Below are 21,232 nucleotides of genomic sequence, written 5' to 3' on the forward strand. Positions count from 1 at the left end.
TCTTGGTAACTTTATTTGAAATGCAAGATTGTAAGTTTAGATGCCGGCCCATTTTTGGCAAACAACCTGGGTTGTTCTTGATGATTGGTGGATAAATTCATCCACCAATAAAAAAGTGCTGTCCAGAGTTCTGAACCCCCCAAAAAAAGTTTAGATGCCTTCTTTTTCAAATAAAGATAGCAAGAGAACAAAGAAAAAATGATAACAGGAGTAAATTAGAAAGTTGCTTAAAATTGCATGTTCTATCTGAATCACAAAAGAAAAAAATCTGGGTTCAGTGTCCCTTTAAGTTGCCTACCTAGGTATCTCTTCAACACAAAATATCATGGGAACAAAGCAAATTTGATAACAGAGTTAAATTGGAAACTTTTTTTTAAATATGCTCTGTCGGAATCACAAAATAATTTTTTGGGGTTTCATATCCCTTTAAAGGGACAGTTTACTCAAAAAATGTATCCCCTTTAATTTGTATTTTTAGATAACGGGCACTTTTTCATTAAACTTTACATTCACTTTAATACCAACATGTTACATATCTTCTGGATTATTCAGCAAAACGTGGATGTACATATGAGGTTGCAAGGGGTTAAATGTCTCCCATACTTGTCATCAAGGCATTTTAAATGAGAGGAAATAGCAGACAAAAGAGGAAGAAGAAAACAGGAAAACCTACACTAAGGAAACAGGGAGATATATGCTAAAGTAAAAAAATAATAATATGGAAAAACCAGCAGAGGGAGGCGTTAGAATGGGCATCACTGTCTTAATTTATTTGTTGTCTTTTATTTTGTACTTTTCTATATGAAAACTTCAATAAAACTTAAAGGGACACTGAACCCAAATATTTTCTTTCATGATTCAGGTATAGCATGCAATTTTAAGCAACTCTCTAATTTACTCCTATGTAAAGTTTAGAAAGCGGCCCATTTTTGGTTCACAACCTGGGTTGTCCTTGCTGATTAGACAGCACCAATAAACAAGTGCTGTCCAGTGTCCTGAACCAAAAATCGCTGGCTCCTTAGCTTAGATGCCTTCTTTTTCAAATAAAGATAGCAAGAGAACAAAGAAAAATTGATAATAGGGGTAAATTAGAAAGGTGCTTAAAACTGAATACTCTATCCGAATCATGAAAGAACAAATTTGGGTTCAGTGTCCCTTTAAACAAAAAATGGGTTTTATGCCCCTTTAATACTAAAAACACTATTGAAATTTACACATATAACTTCCTTGTACCAAATTAGCTATATTATTTTTATTTATGGACTTCAAGGTGATCACAGTCTGCAAGTGCCACTTTCATACATTCACTGACTTTCACCCTTGCTAACTTCCCTGCCCTGACACCCATAAATTACTTATAAATACATCATTCAATATCCATAACACATATAATTAATCCTTAAAAATAATACATTATTGCACACCCCATACCTTCACTGAAGCCCCTCTATATACAAACACCTCACAATTACCTCTGCAGTTTATGGTCCCTCAGGATCCTGCAGTTAGTGAACTGGGTGATGGGGGCATCAGATACTGACTTGTTGGAAGGCATCTCCAGCAGTAACACTGGCAGATCAGCAGGACGTCTATAGACTCCCCATAGACAGATCTACACTTTGCTAACACTATCCGATCCCCTTACAACAAATTTTTACACTTTATTTTTCATGGTCACATGAGTGCGGGTCAGCTGACGGGAAAACTAGTGCAACATCACGTGACTCAGACCACAGCGGTAGCCATCTTAAGAAGGTCGAATAATATTCGCCATCTTGGGAAGGTCGGGTCGGGTGATAGTAATTCGCCATCTTGAGAAGGTAAGCGTAGCAGATTTACTAAATATCCATGAAAAAAAAAATATTAATCTAAATGTATGCTTTAAGCGAGTCATTGATGGGGATATTTCTTCAAATTAGCGCATATGCAAAGATTATTGGAATCGGAATACTCTTAAAAAAAAAATGACAAACTTCGCAGCTCTGTGGAACAAGTGATACTGCGGGTTTTTTTGCAATTCAAAAACTGATAAGTGCTGGAGCCAAAGAAAATAACGTTGGGATTTGCTTTCTAAATTGTCAGATCAAAGGTCGTATTTATTATTCCTGAGACTTTGTTTAGCTTTATTGCCGCGATCTGAATGAAATTTACCAGTTCTGGTGTCATAGCCAGTTTGTTTGACCCAACTATACACAATTGTAAATGAGAGAACTAATTTTATACGATCTGTATGCAACAATTGTGTGTCTTAACCCTTTCGCTGCTGAGCCTTCCTTGCACCCCAATGCTGAGCCAATTTTAAGTTTTTTTGGTGCCTATATTTAAAGGGACACTAAACCCAATTTTTTTTGTAAAAATCGGTTTTTTTATTATTTTCAAATGATAACTTACAGGTTATATAACATAAACAATCAATCATGATATAGAGACATTTGAGGCATAAAAGAGGTTTCGTTGGCGGAAAATGATTCAGATAGGGCATGTAATTTTAAACAACTTTCCAATTTACTTTTATCACCAATTTTGCTTTGTTCTCTTGGTATTCTTAGTTGAAAGCTAAATTTAGGAGGTTCATATGCAAATTTCTTAGACCTTGAAGGCCGCCTCTTATGTGAATGCATTTTTACAGTTTTTCATCACTAGAGGAGGGTGTTAGTTCATGTGTGTCATATAGATATCACTGTGCTCATGCACGTGGAATTACCTAGGAGCCAGCACTGATTGGCTAAAGTACGAGTCTATCAAAATAACTGAAATAAGGGGGGCAGTTTGCAGAGGCTTAGATACAAGGTAATTACAGAGGTAAAAAGTATATTTCTATAACTGTGTTGGTCATGCAAAACGAATGGATAATTAAGGGATTATCTCTCTTTTAAAACAATAACAATTCTGGTGTAGACTGTCCCTTTAAATTCCAATTTACTTCTGTTATCTACTTTGCTTCATTCTTTAGATATTCTTTGCTAAAGAAATAGCAATGCATATGGGTGAGCCAATAACGCAGGGCATCTATGTACAGCCACCAATCAGCAGCTACTGAGCCTATATAGATATGCTAGTCAACAAACGATATCAAGAGAATGAAGCAAATTAGATCATAGAAGTAAATTGGAAAGTTGTTTAAAATTGTATACTCTGTCTGAATTATGAACGAAAAAATTGGGTTTTATTTCCCTTTAACCCCTTAATGACCACAGCACTTTTCCATTTTCTGTCCGTTTGGGACCAAGGCTATTTTTACATTTTTGCGGTGTTTGTGTTTAGCTGTAATTGTCCTCTTACTCATTTACTGTACTTACACATATTATATACCATTTTTCTTGCCATTAAATGGACTTTCTAAAGATACCAATATTTTAATCATATCTTATAATTTACTATAAAAATAAATGATAAAATATGAGGATAAAATATGAGGAAAAAAACGCACTTTTTCTAACTTTGACCCCCACAATCTGTTACACATCTACAACCAACAAAAAACACCCATGCTAAATAGTTTCAAAATTTTGTCCTGAGTTTAGAAATACCCAATGTTTACATGTTCTTTGCTTTTTTTGCAAGTTATAGGGCAATAAGTGCAAGTAGCACTTTGCTATTTCCAAACCACTTTTTTTCAAAATGAGCAATAGTTACATTGGAACACTGATATCTTTCAGGAATCCCTGAATATCCCTTGACATGTATATATTTTTTTAGAAGACATCCCAAAGTATTGATCTAGGCCCATTTTGGTATATTTCATGCCACCATTTCACCGCCAAATGCGATCAAATAAAAAAAAATTGTTCACTTTTTCACAATTTTTTTCACAAACGTTAGGTTTCTCACTGAAATTATTTACAATCAACTTATGCAATTATGACATTAATGGTTGTAAATGCTTCTCTGGGATCCCCTTTGTTCAGAAATAGCAGGCATATATGGCTTTGGCGTTGATTTTTGTTAATTAGAAGGCCGCTAAATGCCACTGCGCACCACACGTGTATTATGCTCAGCAGTGAAGGGTTTAATTAGGGACCATGTAGGGAGGTTCTAGGGTTAATTTTAGCTGTAGTGTAGTAGACAACCCCAAGTATTGATCTAGGCCCATTTTGGTATATTCCATACCACCATTTCACCGCCAAATGCGATCAAATAAAAAAAAGTTAAATTTTTCACAATTTTAGGTTTCTCACTGAAATTATTTACAAACAGCTTGTGCAAAACAAGATTTATGCTTACCTGATAAATCTATTTCTTTCCGGATATGGTGAGTCCACGGCTTCATCAATTACTGTTGGGAATATCACTCCTGGCCAGCAGGAGGAGGCAAAGAGCACCACAGCAAAGCTGTCAAGTATCACTTCCCACAACCCCCAGTCATTCGACCAAAGGGAAATGGAGAAAAAAAGGAGAAACACAAGGTGTGGAGGTGCCTGAGTTTCCCTTGATTTCTTTCCTAAGATATGGTGAGTCCACGGCTTCATCAATTACTGTTGGGAATCAATACCAAAGCTAGAGGACACAGATGAATAGGGAGGGACAAGACAGGCAGACCTAAACAGAAGGCACCACCGCTTGAAGAATTTTTCTCCCAGAAGAAGCCTCAGCCGAGACAAAAGTATCAAATTTGGAAAAAGTATGCAGAGAAGACCAAGTTGCAGCCTTGCAAATTTGTTCTACAGAAGCTTCATTTATGAAAACCCAAGAAGAGGAAACGGCTCTAGTGGAATGAGCCGTAATTCTCTCAGGAGGCTGCTGACCAGCAGTCTCATAAGCAAAACAAATTAAATTTCTCAACCAGAGGGAATGTGAAGTAACAGATGTTTTCTGACCCTCACGTTTCCCAGAGAAACAACCAAACAGGGCAGAAGACTGGCAAAAATCCTTAGACGCCTGTAAATAATATTTTAAAGCATGCACAACATCCAAGTTGTGCAACAAACGTTCCTTATGATAATGACTAGGACATAGAGACAGAACAACAATTTCCTGATTAATATTTCTGTCCGAAATCACTTTTAGTAAGGAAACCTAACTTAGTACGAAGAACCGCCTTATCAGCGAAGCACACTGCAAGCTGAGAGTTTCTACACTCTCCGAGCAGAAGAGATAGCAATAAGAAACAAAACCTTCCAAGATAACCACTTAATATCTATGGAAAGCAATGTCTCAAAAGGATCCTGCTGCAAAAACTTTAAGAACAAGGTTAAGGCTCCAAGGAGGAGCAACAGACTTAAACACAGGCCTGATTCTGACCAGGGCCTGAAAAAAAGATTGCACATCTGGCTTGTCCGCCAGATGCTGATCTAGCAAAATAGATAATGCAGAAATCTGACCCTTCGGGGTACTGATTGATAAACCCTTCTCCAGTTCCTGGAGGAAAAACAAAACTCTAGGAATCCTGACCCTATTCCAAGAGTAACCCTTGGATTCACACCAATAAAGATGATTATGCCATATCTTATGGTAAAAAATTTTAGTAACTGGCTTGCGAGCCTGAATCATGGTCTCAATGACCAACTCAGAAAAAAACACACTTAAACAAAACCTAAGCGTTTAATCTCCAAACATTCCTAAAGATTAGGAAGCGTGTATATAATGGATCACTTATACCTCGCATATTCCCCTAAGGATACTACACTGACTGTGAGAGAAATAACAGCCCTGAAATAAAGATGCCTATATGGATAACTGTACTTACAAACTTGATGTCAAACTTAACCAATTTCTTTTTTTTTTTTCTTTTTCTTTTTTTCTCATGATTCAGATACATAGAGCAGCAATTTTAAGCAACTTTCTAATGTACTCCTAAAAAAAAAAACAAAATTTATGTAAGAACTTACCTGATAAATTCATTTCTTTCATATTAGCAAGAGTCCATGAGCTAGTGACGTATGGGATATACATTCCTACCAGGAGGGGCAAAGTTTCCCAAACCTCAAAATGCCTATAAATACACCCCTCACCACACCCACAATTCAGTTTAACGAATAGCCAAGAAGTGGGGTGATAAGAAAGGAGCGAAAGCATCAAAATAAGGAATTTGAATAATTGTGCTTTATACAAAAAAATCATAACCACCACAAAAAAGGGTGGGCCTCATGGACTCTTGCTAATATGAAAGAAATGAATTTATCAGGTAAGTTCTTACATAAATTATGTTTTCTTTCATGTAATTAGCAAGAGTCCATGAGCTAGTGACGTATGGGATAATAAATACCCAAGATGTGGAACTTCCACGCAAGAGTCACTAGAGAGGGAGGGATAAAATAAAGACAGCCAATTCCGCTGAAAAATAATAATCCACAACCCAAACAAAAGTTTTAATCTCAATAATGAAAAAAACTGAAATTATAAGCAGAAGAATCAAACTGAAACAGCTGCCTGAAGTACTATTCTACCAAAAACTGCTTCAGAAGAAGAAAACACATCAAAATGGTAGAATTTAGTAGAAGTATGCAAAGAAGACCAAGTTGCTGCTTTGCAAATCTGATCAGCAGAAGCTTCATTCCTAAACGCCCAGGAAGTAGAAACTGACCTAGTAGAATGAGCCGTAATTCTTTGAGGCGGGGATTTACCCGACTCTACATAAGCATGATGAATCAAAGACTTTAACCAAGACGCCAAAGAAATGGCGGAGGCCTTCTGATCTTTTCTGGACCCAGAAAAGATAACAAATAGACTAGAAGTCTTTCTAAAATCTTTAGTAGCTTCAACATAATATTTCAAAGCTCTTACTACATCCAAAGAATGTAAAGATCTCTCCTTTGAATTTTTAGGATTAGGACACAATGAAGGAACAACAATTTCTCTACTAATGTTGTTAGAATTCACAACCTTAGGTAAAAATGTAAATGAAGTCCGCAACACTGCCTTATCCTGATGAAAAATCAGAAAAGGAGATTCACAAGAAAGAGCAGATAACTCAGAAACTCTTCTAGCAGAAGAGATGGCCAAAAGGAACAGAACTTTCCAAGAAAGTAATTTAATGTCCAGAGAATGCATAGGTTCAAACGGAGGAGCTTGTAAAGCCCTCAAAACCAAATTAAGACTCCAAGGAGGAGAAATTGACTTAATGACAGGTTTGATACAAACCAAAGCCTGTACAAAACAATGAATATCAGGAAGATTAGCAATCTTTCTGTGAAAAAGAACAGAAAGAGCAGAGATTTGTCCTTTCAAAGAACTTGCGGACAAACCTTTATCCAAACCATCCTGAAGAAACTGTAAAATTCTAGGAATTCTAAAAGAATGCCAGGAGAATTTGAGAAGAACACCAAGAAATGTAAGTCTTCCAGACTCGATAATAAATCCTCCTAGACACAGATTTACGAGCCTGTAACACAGTATTAATTACTGAGTCAGAGAAACCTCTATGACTAAGAATCGAGCGTTCAATTTCCATACCTTCAAATTTAATGATTTGAGATCCTGATGGAAAAAAGGGCCTTGAGATAGAAGGTCTGGTCTTAACGGAAGAGTCCAAGGTTGGCAAGTGGCCATCCGAATGAGATCCGCATACCAAAACCTGTGAGGCCATGCTGGAGCCACCAGCAGTACAAACTAACGTTCCATTAGAATTTTGGAAATCACTTTTTGAAGAAGAACTAGAGGCGGAAAGATATAGGCAGGATGATAAATCTAAGGAAGCAACAACACGTCCACTGCCTCCGCCTGAGGATCCCTGGATCTGGACAGATACCTGGGAAGTTTCTTGTTTAGATGAGAGGCCATCAGATCTATTTCTGGAAGTCCCCAGATTTGAACAATCTGAAGAAATACCTCTGGATGAAGGGACCATTCGCCCGGATGTAACGTCTGGCGACTGAGATAATCCGCTTCCCAATTGTCTACACCTGGGATGTGAACCGCAGAGATTAGACAGGAGCTGGATTCCGCCCATACAAGTATCCAAGATACTTCTTTCATAGCCTGAGGACTGTGAGTCCCACCCTGATGATTGACATATGCCACGGTTGTGACATTGTCTGAAAACAAATAAACGATTCTCTCTTCAGAAGAGGCCAGAACTGAAGAGCTCTGAAAATCGCACGGAGTTCCAAAATGTTTATTGGTAATCTCGCCTCCTGAGATTCCCAAACCCCCTGCGCTGTCAGAGATCCCCATACAGCTCCCCAACCTGACAGACTCGCATCTGTTGAGTTCACAGTCCAGGTTGGACGAACAAAAGAAGCCCCTTGGACTAAACGATGGTGATCTACCCACCACGTCAGAGAGTGTCGTACATTGGGATTTAAGGATATTAATTGGAGATATCCTTGTATAATCCCTGAACCATTGGTTCAGCATACAAAGCTGAAGAGGTCGCATGTGAAAACGAGCAAAGGGGATCGCGTCCGATGCAGCAGTCATGAGACCTAGAATTTCCATGCATAAAGCTACCGAAGGGAATGATTGAGACTGAAGGTTTCGACAGGCTGAAACCAATTTCAGACCTCTCTTTTCTGTTAGAGTCAAGGTCATGGACACTGAATCTATTTGAAAACCCAAAAAGGTTACCTGAGTCTGAGGAATCAACAAACTCTTTGATAAATTGATCCTCCAACCATGTTTTTGAAGAAACGACACAAGTTGATTCGTATGAGATTCTGCAGAATGTGAAGACTGAGCAAGTACCAAGATATCGTCCAAATAAGGAAATACCGCAATACCCTGTTCTCTGATTACAGATAGAAGGGCACCGAGAACCTTTGAAAAGATCCTTGGAGCTGTTGCTAGGCCAAACAGAAGGGCCACAAACTGGTAATGCTTGTCTAGAAAAGAGAATCTCAGAAACTGAAAGTGATATGGATGAATCGGAATATGAAGATATGCATCCTGTAAATCTATTGTGGACATATAATGCCCTTGCTGAACAAAAGGCAGAATAGTCCTTATAGTTACCATTTTGGTATTCTTACATAACGATTCAATATCTTTAAATCCAGAACTGGTCTGAAGGAATTCTTCTTTAGTACAATGAATAGATTTGAGTAAAACTCCAGACCCTGTTCTGGAACTGGCACAATTACTCCAGCCAACTCTAGTTCTGAAACACATTTCAGAAATGCCTGAGCCTTCACTGGGTTTATTGGAATGCGAGAGAGAAAAAATTTCTTTGCAGGCGGCCTTACCTTGAAACCTATTCTGTACCCTTGTGAAACAATGTTCTGAATCCAAAGACTGTGAATCGAATTGATCCAAATGTCTTTGAAAAATCGTAACCTGCCCCCTACCAGCTGTGCTGGAATGAGGCCCGCACCTTCATGTGGACTTGGGAGCTGGTTTTGACTTTCTAAAAGGCTTGGTTTTATTCCAGATTGGAGAAGGTTTCCAAACAGAAACCGTTCCTATAGGGGAAGGGTCAGGCTTCTGTTCCTTATTCTGACGAAAGGAACGAAAACCATTAGCAGCCCTATATTTACCTTTAGATTTTTTGTCCTGAGGCAAAAAAGTTCCTTTCCCCCCAGTAACAGTTGAAATAATAGAATCCAACTGGGAACCAAATATTTTATTACCTTGGAAAGAAAGAGAAATCAAAGTTGACTTAGAAGACATATCTGCATTCCAAGTTTTAAGCCATAAAGCTCTTCTAGCTAAAATAGCTAAAGACATATACCTGACATCAACTCTAATGATATCAAAGATGGCATCACAAATAAAGTTATTAGCATGTTGAAGAAGTTTAACAATGCTATGAGTATTATGGTCTGATACTTGTTGTGCTAAAGCCTCCAACCAAAAAGTGGAAGCGGCAGCAACATCAGCCAAAGAAATAGCAGGCCTAAGAAGATTACCTGAACATAAATAAGCTTTCCTTAGAAAGGATTCAATCTTCCTATCTAAAGGATCCTTAAAGGAAGTAGTATCTGCCATAGGAATAGTAGTACGTTTAGCAAGAGTAGAGAGAGCCCCATCAACTTTAGGGATTTTGTCCCAAAACTCTAATCTGTCAGATGGCACAAGATACAATTTCTTAAACCTTTGAGAAGGAGTAAATGAAGTACCCATATTATTCCATTCCCTAGAAATTACTTCAGAAATAGCATCAGGGACAGGAAAAACTTCTGGAATAACCATAGTAGGTTTAAAAACCGAATTTAAACGCTTAGTAGATTTAGTATCAAGAGGACTAGATTCCTCCATCTCTAAAGCGATTAAAACTTCTTTAAGTAAAGAGCGAATAAATTCCATCTTAAATAAATATGAAGATTTATCAGTGTCAATATCTGAGACAGAATCCTCTGAACCAGAAAAATCCTCATCAGAAACAGACAAATCAGAATGATGGCGGTCATTTAAAATTTCATCTGAAAAATGAGAAGTTTTAAAAGACCTTTTACGTTTACTGGAAGGAGGAATAACAGACATAGCCTTCCTAATAGATTTAGAAACAAATTCTTTTATATTAACAGGAACATCCTGAGTATTAGATGTTGAGGGAACAGCAACAAGTAATGGTATATTACTAATGGAAATACTATCTGCATTAGCAAGCTTATGACATTCATCACAAACTGCAGCCGGAGGAACAGTTACCACAAGTTTACAACAAATGCACTTAACTTTGGTAGAACCAGCATCAGGCAGCGTCTTTCCAGAAGTAGATTCTGATCCAGGGTCAATCTGAGACATCTTGCAATATGTAATAGAAAAAACAACATATAAAGCAAAATTATCAAATTCCTTAAATGACAGTTTCAGGAATGGGAAAGAATGCCGATGAACAAGCCTCTAGCAACCAGAAGCAATGAAAAAATGGGACTGAAATAATGTGAAAAAAGGTGGAGACAAGAATGACGCCCACATTTTTTAGCGCCAAAAAAGACGCCCACATTATTGGCGCCTTACATTTTTTGGCGCCAAGAATGACGCCACATCCGGTAACGCCGACATTTTTCTTTTATATTAACAGGAACATTCTGAGTATTAGATGTTGAGGGAACAGCAACAAGTAATGGTATATTACTAATGGAAATACTATCTGCATTAGCAAGCTTATGACATTCATCACAAACTGCAGCCGGAGGAACAGTTACCACAAGTTTACAACAAATGCACTTAACTTTGGTAGAACCAGCATCAGGCAGCGTCTTTCCAGAAGTAGATTCTGATCCAGGGTCAATCTGAGACATCTTGCAATATGTAATAGAAAAAACAACATATAAAGCAAAATTATCAAATTCCTTAAATGACAGTTTCAGGAATGGGAAAGAATGCCGATGAACAAGCCTCTAGCAACCAGAAGCAATGAAAAAATGGGACTGAAATAATGTGAAAAAAGGTGGAGACAAGAATGACGCCCACATTTTTTAGCGCCAAAAAAGACGCCCACATTATTGGCGCCTTACATTTTTTGGCGCCAAGAATGACGCCACATCCGGTAACGCCGACATTTTTGGCGCAAAACGTCAAAAAAAGACGCAATATTTTTTTTTGCGCCAAAAAAGTCAGCGCCAAGAATGACGCAATAAATTGAAGCATTTTCAGCCCCCGCGAGCCTAACAGCCCACAGGGAAAAAAGTCAATTTGAAACAATTTTTAAGGTAAGAAAAAAATTGATTATTCATATGCATTATCCCAAATAATGAAACTGACTTGTCTGAAATAAGGAATATTGATCATCCTGAATCAAGGCAAATATAAGTTTAAAGACATATATTTAGAACTTTATATATAAAGTGCCCAACCATAGCTTAGAGTGTCACAAAAAATAAGGCTTACTTACCCCAGGACACTCATCTACATGTAGTAGAAAGCCAAACCAGTACTGAAACGAGAATCAGTAGAGGTAATGGTATATAAGAGTATATCGTCGATCTGAAAAGGGAGGTAAGAGATGAATCTCTACGACCGATAACAGAGAACCTATGAAATAGACCCCGTAGAAGGAGATCATTGAATTCAAATAGGCAATACTCTCCTCACATCCCTCTGACATTCACTGCACGCTGAGAGGAAAACCGGGCTCCAACCTGCTGCGGAGCGCATATCAACGTAGAATCTAGCACAAACTTACTTCACCACCTCCATAGGAGGCAAAGTTTGTAAAACTGATTTGTGGGTGTGGTGAGGGGTGTATTTATAGGCATTTTAAGGTTTGGGAAACTTTGCCCCTCCTGGTAGGAATGTATATCCCATACGTCACTAGCTCATGGACTCTTGCTAATTACATGAAAGAAATGATGATAGGAGTACATTAGAAAGTTTGCTTAAAACTGCTGCTCTATCTGAATCATGAAAGAAAAAAAGTTGTGTTTGCATGATTCTTATAGAGCACGTCCCTTTAACTATATTTTATTAGCTGTTTATAGAGGTTAAATGACATATAAATATTTGCGTGACTGGCTGTGTATGGCGTGTGTGTATTTATGGTAAAAATAAATAAAATAATTGCCTGAAAGTGACAGATGACAGTCGGATGCTATTTCTGGACTCTGGAGATAGTTCAATGCTATTTTAAGTTCTGTTCATATCCTTTTTTTGCAATTGTCTTTTTTGCTAGTGACTGTAGAAATTTGGCAACCACACATTAAAAAATACAAATGTATTTGTAGTTGCTGAGATGCCTTGCAGTTAGAATGAATTCTGTTTAGGGATCATGCTTGTTAAAAACAACCATGATCCCCAAACAGAATGAATTCTATTTGCTTGGTACTAGTTGGTAGCGTACTTTTGTCTTCTACTTGGAGTTTTTCTTTGTTGTGGGGAGTATTGGTGGTGGGCCTAAACAAATCTTGAACCAGGGCCCCTTATGTAATTCTACGGAGTTGAGTGGTCCTTTAACAGAATGGACGCTGATAATATGAATACTAAACACTTGACTATTACAGCATGCAACATAAAAATAACCTGTGTTTTGGATCCATATCATACTCCATTCTGTTTATCGAATATTATTGCAGCATGCAACATAAAAATATTCAGGGTTTTATCATATTAAGAGTAAAAGCCTTAGCCTCATGGATATGATTATTTGTGTCTAACAAGTTCTGGGTAAGAAACCACAGAATGTAATTATTTATTATTCAATGGTGCATTTAGCTTTATTAGGTGTAACAACATTGTAATCTTATGAATTTGAATTGCTATGCTCCTTTTTGTGTATTTTCATATACATTTAAAGGGACACTAAACCCACATTTTTTGTTTCTTTTATGATTTAGATAGAGCATGCAATTTTTTAGCAACTTTCTAATTTACTCCTAATATAAATTTTTATTTGTTCTCTTGCTATCTTTATTTAAAAAGTAGGAATTTAAAGCTTAGTAGCCGGCCCATTTTAGGATCAGCACCATGGATAGCGCTTGCTTATTGGTGGCTACATTTAGCAAACCAATAAGCAAGTATAACCCAGGTTCTCAACCAAAAATGGGCCGGTTTTTAAGCTTTACATTCCTGCTTTTTAATAAAGATAGCAAGAGAACAAAGAAAAATTGACAATAGGAGTAAATTAGAAAGTTGATTAAAATTGCATGTTCTATCTGAATCATCATTAAAGAAAAAAAATGGGTTTAGGGTCCCTTTTAAACTAGCTATATCACTCCAACTTCTTTCCTTGGTAGCTAGCACCATCTAGTGGCATGCAATTAAATAATACAAAGCTATTCACAGGAAATAGGGAAATGGCTGGAGTCGAAATCAAGGTTTCCTTTTCTTAAACTACACTAGGCTGGAAATCGGTACTGCACACATTTACCAATATTTGGATTCTGAAGTCCCATGACAGCTCAAAGTCAGATTTGTTTTTTCCCTGACATTCTTCAGAAAGAGCTACAGAAAAGCATTCCTTCAGAGTTATGAATAATGAAACAACTTTGCAATATATGTTCATTATTTATTTTGTCCCCTTTATCATGTAAATTATCACTGACATTTTAGCTATTTCGAATTAATAGAACATGGAATGCACCTTGCTGACTTCTCAAGGCTTAACCTCACACATATCTGTCCTTATTAGTGGATAACAGCAGCTAAACTCTTCATACTTAAATACCTCTTATTGTCATTGTCTTGCCTGATGTGTTCAGCTAGCACCCAGTAGTGCATGTATGTTCCTTCAACAAAGGATACTAACAGAATGCAGAACATTTTATAAAATTAAATTCTACATTTCTGTAGCATTGCATGCTCGGTCTGAAACACAGTGTTAATTTCGTTGACTAAAACTAGACTAAAATGACTATAAAACTAAAGAAATTCTGATGACTAAAACTAGACTAAAACTAAAATTACATTTTAGTCAAAAGACTATGACTAAAACTAAATCAAAATGACATTTTAGTCAAAATACTATGACTAAAACTAAATCAAAATTTGCTGACAAAAACATTTTATGCAAGTTGTTATAATCAATCCATATGCAATTACTGCTCTTTTGTAAAATTTACGAAACTTAATTTTATTACATTTTAAGATAAATAGACAAGTTATATACCACAACATACAGTTTACAGTTTTGTTTTTTTATATTTTAAAGTTGCACTTCTGTTTGTTTATGAAACTTGTTTTTATTTAAGTTTAAGTTTAATAAAGATGTTGCATATCATAACTAAACCCCTTAGATTTTATTTGACTAAAATCTACTGGAGATTTAGTCGACTAAAATCTACTGGAGATTCAGTCGACTAAAACTAGACTAAAACTAAAACAATTCAGATGACTAAAATGGCATTTTAGTCAAAAGACTTAGCCGTCAAAATTAACACTGCTGAAACATGAGCATAAAGTTTGGGTTTCAGAAGGATCTCGCGTCAGCTCTCATATCACACTAAGGACATGGCTACACTGAGATGTCAGCTCTCATATCACACTAAGGACATGGTTATGATGTCAGCTCTCATATCACACTAAGGACATGGCTATAATGTCAGCTCTCATATCACACTAAGGACATGGCTATGATGTCAGCTCTCATATCACACTAAGGACATGGCTACAATGTCAGCTCTCATATCACACTAAGGACATGGCTACAATGTCAGCTCTCATATCACACTAAGGACATGGCTACAATATCAGCTCTCATATCACACTAAGGACATGGCTACAATATCAGCTCTCATATCACACTAAGGACATGGCTACAATATCAGCTCTCATATCACACTAAGGACATGGCTACAATATCAGCTCTCATATCACACTAAGGACATGGCTACAATATCAGCTCTCATATCACACTAAGGACATGGCTACAATATCAGCTCTCATATCACACTAAGGACATGGCTACGATGTCAGCTCTCATATCACACTAAGGACATGGCTATGATGTCAGCTCTCATATCACACTAAGGACATGGCTATGATGTCAGCTCTCATATCACACTAAGGACATGGCTATGATGTCAGCTCTCATATCACACTAAGGACATGGCTATGATGTCAGCTCTCATATCACACTAAGGACATGGCTATGATGTCAGCTCTCATATCACACTAAGGACATGGCTATGATGTCAGCTCTCATATCACACTAAGGACATGGCTATGATGTCAGCTCTCATATCACACTAAGGACATGGCTATGATGTCAGCTCTCATATCACACTAAGGACATGGCTATGATGTCAGCTCTCATATCACACTAAGGACATGGCTATGATGTCAGCTCTCATATCACACTAAGGACATGGCTATGATGTCAGCTCTCATATCACACTAAGGACATGGCTATGATGTCAGCTCTCATATCACACTAAGGACATGGCTATGATGTCAGCTCTCATATCACACTAAGGACATGGCTACAATATCAGCTCTCATATCACACTAAGGACATGGCTACAATATCAGCTCTCATATCACACTAAGGACATGGCTACACTGAGAATTTTTAAGTGCTCATCCCCAAGGCAGAACATAGTGATCTGAGATGTCATCGCAGAAAATGCAGCATAGCTGCAGAAAGAGCAGGAACTGTTAGCACTTTAACTTTTCAGTGCTGCAACACATTAGGCTGTTCTTTTTAAATAGAGCTGTTCTCTGGCTGCATTGTATAAGTTTTCCTTAACACAGTGCATCCAGAGCAAAGTGCTGTTTGCAGCAGTGCATTGATTGTGCATCTCAGATTTTTGCAAGCTCGTTCCCTAGCTTTTCACAGTCTGTAAAGCTGTTTTTCTCTGACTGTAAGATGTTCGTATGAGAAATGCACCTTTTTTATTACTACATTTTTATGTTAGACTAAGAGAAAAGGAAACAAATTAATTCAAGAGACATTTTACAATTACTTTTTTTGTCTGCAGCTAATTTGCAATGCAATTTTCAACTACTGCACTAGATTATAAAACTTTAAATATTGCTTTATTCTCCAGTTAACCAACACATTGCAATTGATCTGGTGCTTTAGTGTAACTGACAAATTTACAATTTTGTTTCATTCAAAAATGACCTGCAGAAAAATTTTCACTAAAAAAATCTCATTGCAGAAAGTGAAAAAAGTTCTGCCTCTGGGGTGCTCATTATGCAAAAAGTAAGTTATTTCCTGTTTTTATACAATCTGTTTCTTAAGTTTTTATTTACTTTTTGTTTTTCTGTTGTTCTCTCCCTCTAATTTCTCTCTCTTTCCAGGTCTACAGTTTGACGCCTTTTGAAATATGGAGAATTTCAGGAATTTTTCCAGACTTAACTTTCAAGCTAAACTGGAAGTGATAAATAATGGAAGACCAATACCTGAGCTTAAGGACCTACTTCAGCAACAAAAGAATATAACAAGACCTTTTCAGACAGAGTGGTACCAGAAAAAAGAATGGCTGTGTGGTTGTGCAACAAATAATCGCCTTTACTGCTTTCCATGCCTTCTGTTCTCCACTACCGACAACGTTTGGACAACAGGATTTTCAGATTTGAAATATTTATCCAGGGGCCTCAATAAACATGAGAAATCACTCGCTCACATCCATAACCTAATTGCTTTTAAAACGTTTGGAACTCCAAGGATAGATGCAGATTTAAACGAACAGCGGAGATTAGAAATTCGCGAACACAATGCTAAAGTTAAAGAAAACCGTGAAATTTTAAAACACCTTATTGATACAACCATACACCTAGCAAAACTGGAATTGGCATTTCGTGGGAACAATGAAGGTGCAAACTCTTACAATCGTGGCAACTATGTAGAGAGTGTATATTTTCGAGCAGAGAGTAATGAAAACTTGGCAAATCATTTGGAGACATCCACAGTTTTTTCTGGTTTATTAAACAGAGTACAAAATGATTTGATTGAAGCAGTATCTGATGTCATTAGAGAGGACATAAAAAGGGAGATTGATGCAGCCACATTTGTTGCTGTTGAAGTAGATGAGACAACTGATGTCACAAACAAATGCCAGATCTCTGTAATTTTACGTTATGTGATGAGCAGTGAGGGGACTTTTGAGGTGAAGGAGGCGTTCTTAGGATTTGATGAAGTGATTGACAGACGAGCACCAGCTATTGCTAATTATGTATTTGGTGTATTGGAGAAGTACAATTGTTTTGAAAAGCTGGTAGCTCAAACTTACGATGGAGCTGCTGTAATGGCATCAGATCTTAATGGGGTGCAAGCCAAGATCAAAGAAAAAATTCCTGAAGCCACATTTATACATTGTTATGCCCACGAATTGAACCTCGTGCTCTCAAATTCTGCAAAATGTATACCTGAGTGTACAGGTTTTTTTGCAAAACTTGAAAAACTTTGCTCTTTTTTCAGTCATTCTACCAAGCGAGCCCACCTACTGGCCGATGTTGTAAAGAAACGTTTGCCAAGAGCAGAACCCACCAGATGGAGTACAAATTCAAAACTAGTGCAGACGGTCAACATGTACCAAACAGATCTCCGTGCTATGTTCAATATTATAAGTGAACATGAAGCTGAATGGGATGGTGACACCTTACTGTTGGCTGATGGATTTGATCTATGGCTAAGTAAAGCATCAACCTGCTTTCTACTAATGGTATATGAGGAGATTCTCTTAAAAACTGATATACTCTTCCGTATACTGCAGAATAGAGTCATGGATATTGGATTCTGCTGTGATCAAATTCGTGACACAATGTCATTTCTTCAACGCCAGAGAGAAGACTTTGATGCGTTCTATGAACGATTTGAGGAAAAACGTGTCAGACTTGCCCTCACAGAAAATCAGAGAGGCAAAGATCCAATTAAAGATATTAGGAGAAAGCTGTTTTATAATATACTGGACAATGTCACTGTTCAGATGAAAGCTCGGTTTGATCATTTTGATGAGCTAGCATTTCTAAGTTTGGTGGACTGCACAAAACTTAAAGAGATCTCAGAAAATTTTGATGACACCAAACTGCTAGCTCTTTCAAAATATGGAAAGCACTTTGACTTTCTTAGACTCAAGTGTGATCTGGTGGGTTTGTACAGCACAGAAAGCGTGAGGAACGAATGCAAATCACCATTAGAACTCCTCAACTTTGTGGCTGAAAACGATCTGCTGAAGGGTCTTCCAGAGGCTTTTAAGCTATTCAAGCTAGTGCTCACAATTCCAGCTACAACAGCCTCTGTGGAACAATCTTTTTCTGCGTTAAAGCGGATTAAAAAACACAGTAGGAACCGTACGGACCAAGGCAGACTGTCATCACTGGCACTCTTATCCATAGAGATGCCAAGACTTTTACAATTAAAGGAAACAAATCAAGAGCACTTTTACAACGAAGTGATTGAGAAGTTTGTTTTGAAAGACCGCAGAATGGACTTCATTTATAAATGAGACTGTGTAGGTCCAACTCAAGTGAAAATACAGCATGTCTGTCTGCAGTGCAAACATAAAAAGTTTGCCTTTCCCCAGTTTACTACACCACACCTGTTAGAATTTGTTTAATTCTTGTTATTTTATTAAAGCGCTTTATTTTTTTTTAAAAAAGTCGTCTGTTTTTTTCTTCTTCTCAGAAGCTATTTTGCAGTACAATTTTCAGCTCATGCAATATTAACCAACTGCTTTATTCTACAGGTAATCAACATATTGCAGATGAGCTGGTGCTTTTGTGCAGTGTTTCTCAACCGTGGTCCTCAAGTACCACAAACAGGCTAGGTTTTTATTATAGCTGAAGCAGTGCAAAGGTGAAGTAATCAGCTGAGCAGTAACACCATGGTTACTAACCTGCTCTCACCCATAAACGGATTATTTCAACTGTGCACTGAATCACCTATAATGAAAACCTGCCCTGCTGGGGGGTACTTGAGTACTGCAGTTGAGAAACAATGTTTTTGTGTAACTGTCTAATTTTTAATATTTCAATTCAAAGGGACCTGCAGAAAAATTTCAATCTCATCACATAAAATGAATAAAGTTCTGCCTCTGGGAAGGGAAGACCATGCACTCTATTTTTTAATTTTTCTTCAATGAGTATAAATAGAACTGCTTTTGCCTATATAATCAGATTTTAATTAGTTTCTTACCTGTATGCGTGTGTTAATAATGCTAATTGCCCTTGTGCAACCTGCTAAATTAATTGTATATTTAAGCTACATCTATTGGGTTCATATTGTCGGGCATATCATAGTGCCTCACCAGCCTCTGACCTTACCGCACGTCACTGATTTTTATATATATATATATATATATATATATATATATATATATTTACGCACACACACATGTGGTTTGTATTTTTATGCTCCCAGAGTGGTGTATTGGACATTGAGAAACATGCACATTAAGATTCTCAAAAAAGAAGAAATCCAGCAAACCTCCCAGGCGTATAATCAATCAAAGATTTATTTGGAAAACCGTGCACAAAAACATATAAAAAAAAGGGTAAAACATACAGAATGTCCCAACAACCTGGAACAGATAAAGGAATCGTCCTACGCGTTTCAGCAGATATTCGCCTTATTCATGGACATAATTTACTCCACACCAACTTGTCTATTTAAACACACCCTTGTCATCAGGTGTGAGAGCTCCAGGTACTAATTATTAAAGGGACAGACCTAGAATATCACCATACTGAAATAAAGACAGACTAAAAATAATGAGCATTACATTAGGGGGAGATTGCAACGTTAATACTTTAAATGTTAATACTTTAAATGTTAATATAGCATATAAAGAAATATACAAATCTCAACAATTTATAAACATGGGCTAAACATATATATATAATTTGAGTAGCATATTCTACCATAAGCATCTAGTTAAAGACTTATATAAATGGGATCTGCCTCTGTTTATTGTAGAGCCTCCATGCGAGAAAATATTTATGAACTGATATACTAATGCCTTAACAATAACCATAAGTTTTGAAAATAAACGGTAGTGAGTGCATCATATTATTAATTACCCCAATAACAGCATGACATATATTGTATACCTGAGAGGACTTATTAATGAAGAACAACAGAGAGGGCGTTGCAAAAGACAATGAGGAGATGCACAAAACAGTGTGTATAAATTTTTATATATGGTTCAGAGCAAGCTGTGCTAATTCTAATAATAATGTATCTAGAATAAATTAATAAAGATGGAATTTTACTCTATTAATACATAGAGATAAAGAATATATACAAGCCAATCTAAACTATACTACTGTGTACCCATCTTAAATACATGATGTAAATCCTCTTTAGTATAGATTATCACATTTTGCTACTTAATGTACTTCCTGGGATCATAATATAAATCCTATCTATTAATGCCTCCAAAAATTAATGACATCACCCACTATGTTGAAACCATCTGGAATCCTGGTTTTCATTTTGAAAATCCAGAAAGCCTCTTTGTATGAAAGTTTAGTTACTCTATCTCCACCACGTATGGCAGGTTTGATATGGTCAATAATTTGCCACTTTAGACTATTAACCACTTTGTTGTGGACATGTATAAAGTGTCTGGCAAGGTCAGAGCATTCGATACCATGCTCAATATTCTTGAGATGCTCCCTGATCCTATTTCTACACTCTCTAGAGGTGCACCCAATGTATTGTTTTTTACATTCCACGCAATCTATGAGATAGATTACGAAGACAGAGCGACAGTTGGTATATGTATCCAACTCATAGACCTTCTGTGTGGTGTATGATTGAAAATTCTTAGTAACTTTTGTGAATCCACAAGCAATGCAATTGCTGTAGTGACACCTATAGTGCCCTTTTACATTTAACCAGCTATTGCTTCTTGTCTGTGTACTTCTAAGTAGACTAGGAGAAACTGCATTACCTATCGTATAGCCTCTACGCGAGACAAAGTTGCATCCCTTCTGCACAAGATCTTTGAGGCTGTCCTCAGCAGTCAAAATT

At 37.0% G+C, this 21,232-nt stretch overlaps 2 protein-coding genes across 3 annotated transcripts in view; one reads left to right on the top strand and one right to left on the bottom strand.

The window, feature by feature from the left end:
* AMDHD2 (amidohydrolase domain containing 2) overlaps window positions 1–1,691 on the bottom strand; it is an 84,653-nt gene extending 82,962 nt beyond the window's left edge. The window contains exon 1 of the mRNA XM_053694691.1: window positions 1,473–1,691. Within this exon, the coding sequence (XP_053550666.1) occupies window positions 1,473–1,555 (83 nt within the window). The 5' untranslated portion in view covers window positions 1,556–1,691. The remainder of the gene's footprint in view (window positions 1–1,472) is intronic.
* A 55-nt stretch (window positions 1,692–1,746) lies between these two features.
* Window positions 1,747–21,232, top strand: part of LOC128642041 (zinc finger MYM-type protein 1-like) — a 60,625-nt gene continuing 41,139 nt past the window's right edge. The window contains exons 1-2 of one of the 2 annotated variants that reach the window (XM_053694690.1): window positions 1,789–1,820; window positions 16,558–18,857. In XM_053694690.1, the coding sequence (XP_053550665.1) occupies window positions 16,584–18,704 (2,121 nt within the window). In that variant the 5' untranslated portion in view covers window positions 1,789–1,820; window positions 16,558–16,583 and the 3' untranslated portion in view covers window positions 18,705–18,857. Of the gene's footprint in view, window positions 1,821–16,557; window positions 18,858–21,232 lie in introns of those variants that run through there. The other variant, XM_053694689.1, reaches the window with a different exon arrangement.

The sequence above is a fragment of the Bombina bombina genome, chromosome 11 (genome assembly GCF_027579735.1).
Source record: "Bombina bombina isolate aBomBom1 chromosome 11, aBomBom1.pri, whole genome shotgun sequence".
In the NCBI taxonomy this organism is placed as follows: Eukaryota; Metazoa; Chordata; class Amphibia; order Anura; family Bombinatoridae; genus Bombina; species Bombina bombina.